Below are 1623 nucleotides of genomic sequence, written 5' to 3' on the forward strand. Positions count from 1 at the left end.
CTTTGATAAACTGTATATTGACTTTCTCTTTGGTATTTGATCTGACAGATCTTATTGTTCTCCATGATTCCGAGCATCTTGTACTTCCTGTATACTGTTGTATGTTTTGGCAGAGTCTATCCCATTTTTCATTTTTTTCTTTACTAATTAGTTTTTTTGTTTCTCTGTTTTTGTCCTTATATTTCTGTAGGTCTTCTCCCGAATTTGTACAGAGCCATTTTTGGTGTAAGCGCTTTTTTTCCTGAATAGTTGCAATAGCTTCCTCACTAAGTTATTCTGTATATTTTTTGTTCTTTCCGTCTTCCTCTCCTAATGCTTCATAAGCTGCCTCTTTAATGCTCTTCTTCACGTGTTCGTAAGTGTCTGTTAAATTATTAAAATTGAACTCTATTAGTTTTTCATCAAGTCTACGTCTGTACAAATCTCTTATTGTTTCTTCCTCTAGGAGGTGAATTTTAAATCTTTTCTCTTTTATTTCCTGGTTGTTTTGGTTGTCTTTTTGTTGTTCTTGTTTTGCTATCTCTTCTTTGTTTTTCTTTGCTACTCCATACCAAGGAAAGTGCATGTACGCAACTACTAGTCGATGATCGGTTCCACATTCAGCGCTTCTTTTAACTCTTACATCCTGTATCTTAATTGTTGTAGTTATCCTAACAACTATGTAATCTATTATGGATCTTAGATTCCTAGTTTCTTGTATCCAGGTGTATTTGTGGATGTCTTTATGTTTATAGAAGCCGTTGGTAATTTTTAAGTCGTTTAATTCGCAAATTTCAATTAATCTTTCACCATTGTCATTAATTGTGTCCTCCCCGAAATGGCCTACTGTTTTATTATGTGCTTTATTTCCCGTCCTTCCGTTAAAGTCCCCAGCTATTATTATTTCTTGTTTAGTTTTCACTTTTTCAATTTCTTCCTTTAGAGTTTCAAAGAATGTAATTTTTTCTGTAGCGGGGCTGTCGTTTGTTGGTCCATATACTCCTAATAAAACTATTGATCTGCCGCACATTTTCAGGTGTACTGTGATTATATGTTCATTAATGGGTTCCCATGATGTAATGGTTTTCTTCCATTTCTTGTTGATAAGTACCGAAACCCCAGCTTTAGCTCTGTTTTCTTTATTAATACCGCTCCACATGTGTAGGTGCCCATCTATGTCTTCTGTGCCATGTCCTTTCTTTTTTGTTTCGCTCATTACCAGTATGTCTATTTGTCCTTTGTTAAATTCCTCTCTGACTTCTGTTTCTTTTGTTCGCCAACCCTGTATGTTCCAGGTGGCACATACTAGTTTCCTGTTTTTACTGTTTTTTGTTTTGGTTTGGTTGAGATGTAAGCTTGGGTTTGCTGTTTGACCAAAAGCAGAATTGCCCCCCCCCCCCCCCCCCACCGTATCCTATGGGGCTCCCTTCATCGAAGGTGTGGATTTCCACCCGGGGACCATTTTTCCGTTTCTGTATTTTCATTCTGCCTTTTGTCCTAGCTTTTCCCATTTGGGGTTTTACGTGTGATAGGGTGCTAAGTCCTAACGCCACAACCCTCCTCCTTTATCCGGGCTTGGGACCGGCAATGGCAGTGATGGGCTACTCGATCCACCCATCACTACCACAGGCGGAGTTCTTATTC

The 1623-nt window shown here is 38.3% G+C and overlaps 1 protein-coding gene across 1 annotated transcript; it reads right to left on the bottom strand.

Moving 5' to 3' along the window:
- Window positions 1-271: 271 nt before the first annotated feature.
- LOC132697183 (craniofacial development protein 2-like) lies at window positions 272-1195 on the bottom strand. Its single transcript, XM_060662479.1, has one exon. The coding sequence runs from the start codon at window positions 1193-1195 to the stop codon at window positions 272-274; it is 924 nt and encodes a 307-aa protein (XP_060518462.1).
- Between the last annotated feature and the right edge of the window lie 428 nt (window positions 1196-1623).

The sequence above is a fragment of the Cylas formicarius genome, unplaced genomic scaffold (genome assembly GCF_029955315.1).
Source record: "Cylas formicarius isolate icCylForm1 unplaced genomic scaffold, icCylForm1.1 PGA_scaffold_1__22_contigs__length_36826433, whole genome shotgun sequence".
Lineage (NCBI taxonomy): Eukaryota > Metazoa > Arthropoda > Insecta > Coleoptera > Brentidae > Cylas > Cylas formicarius.

Coding starts and splice junctions, on each gene's coding strand:
- LOC132697183 (XM_060662479.1), bottom strand. CDS start 1,195: ATGAGCGAAACAAAAAAGAAAGGACATGGCACAGAAGACATAGATGGG.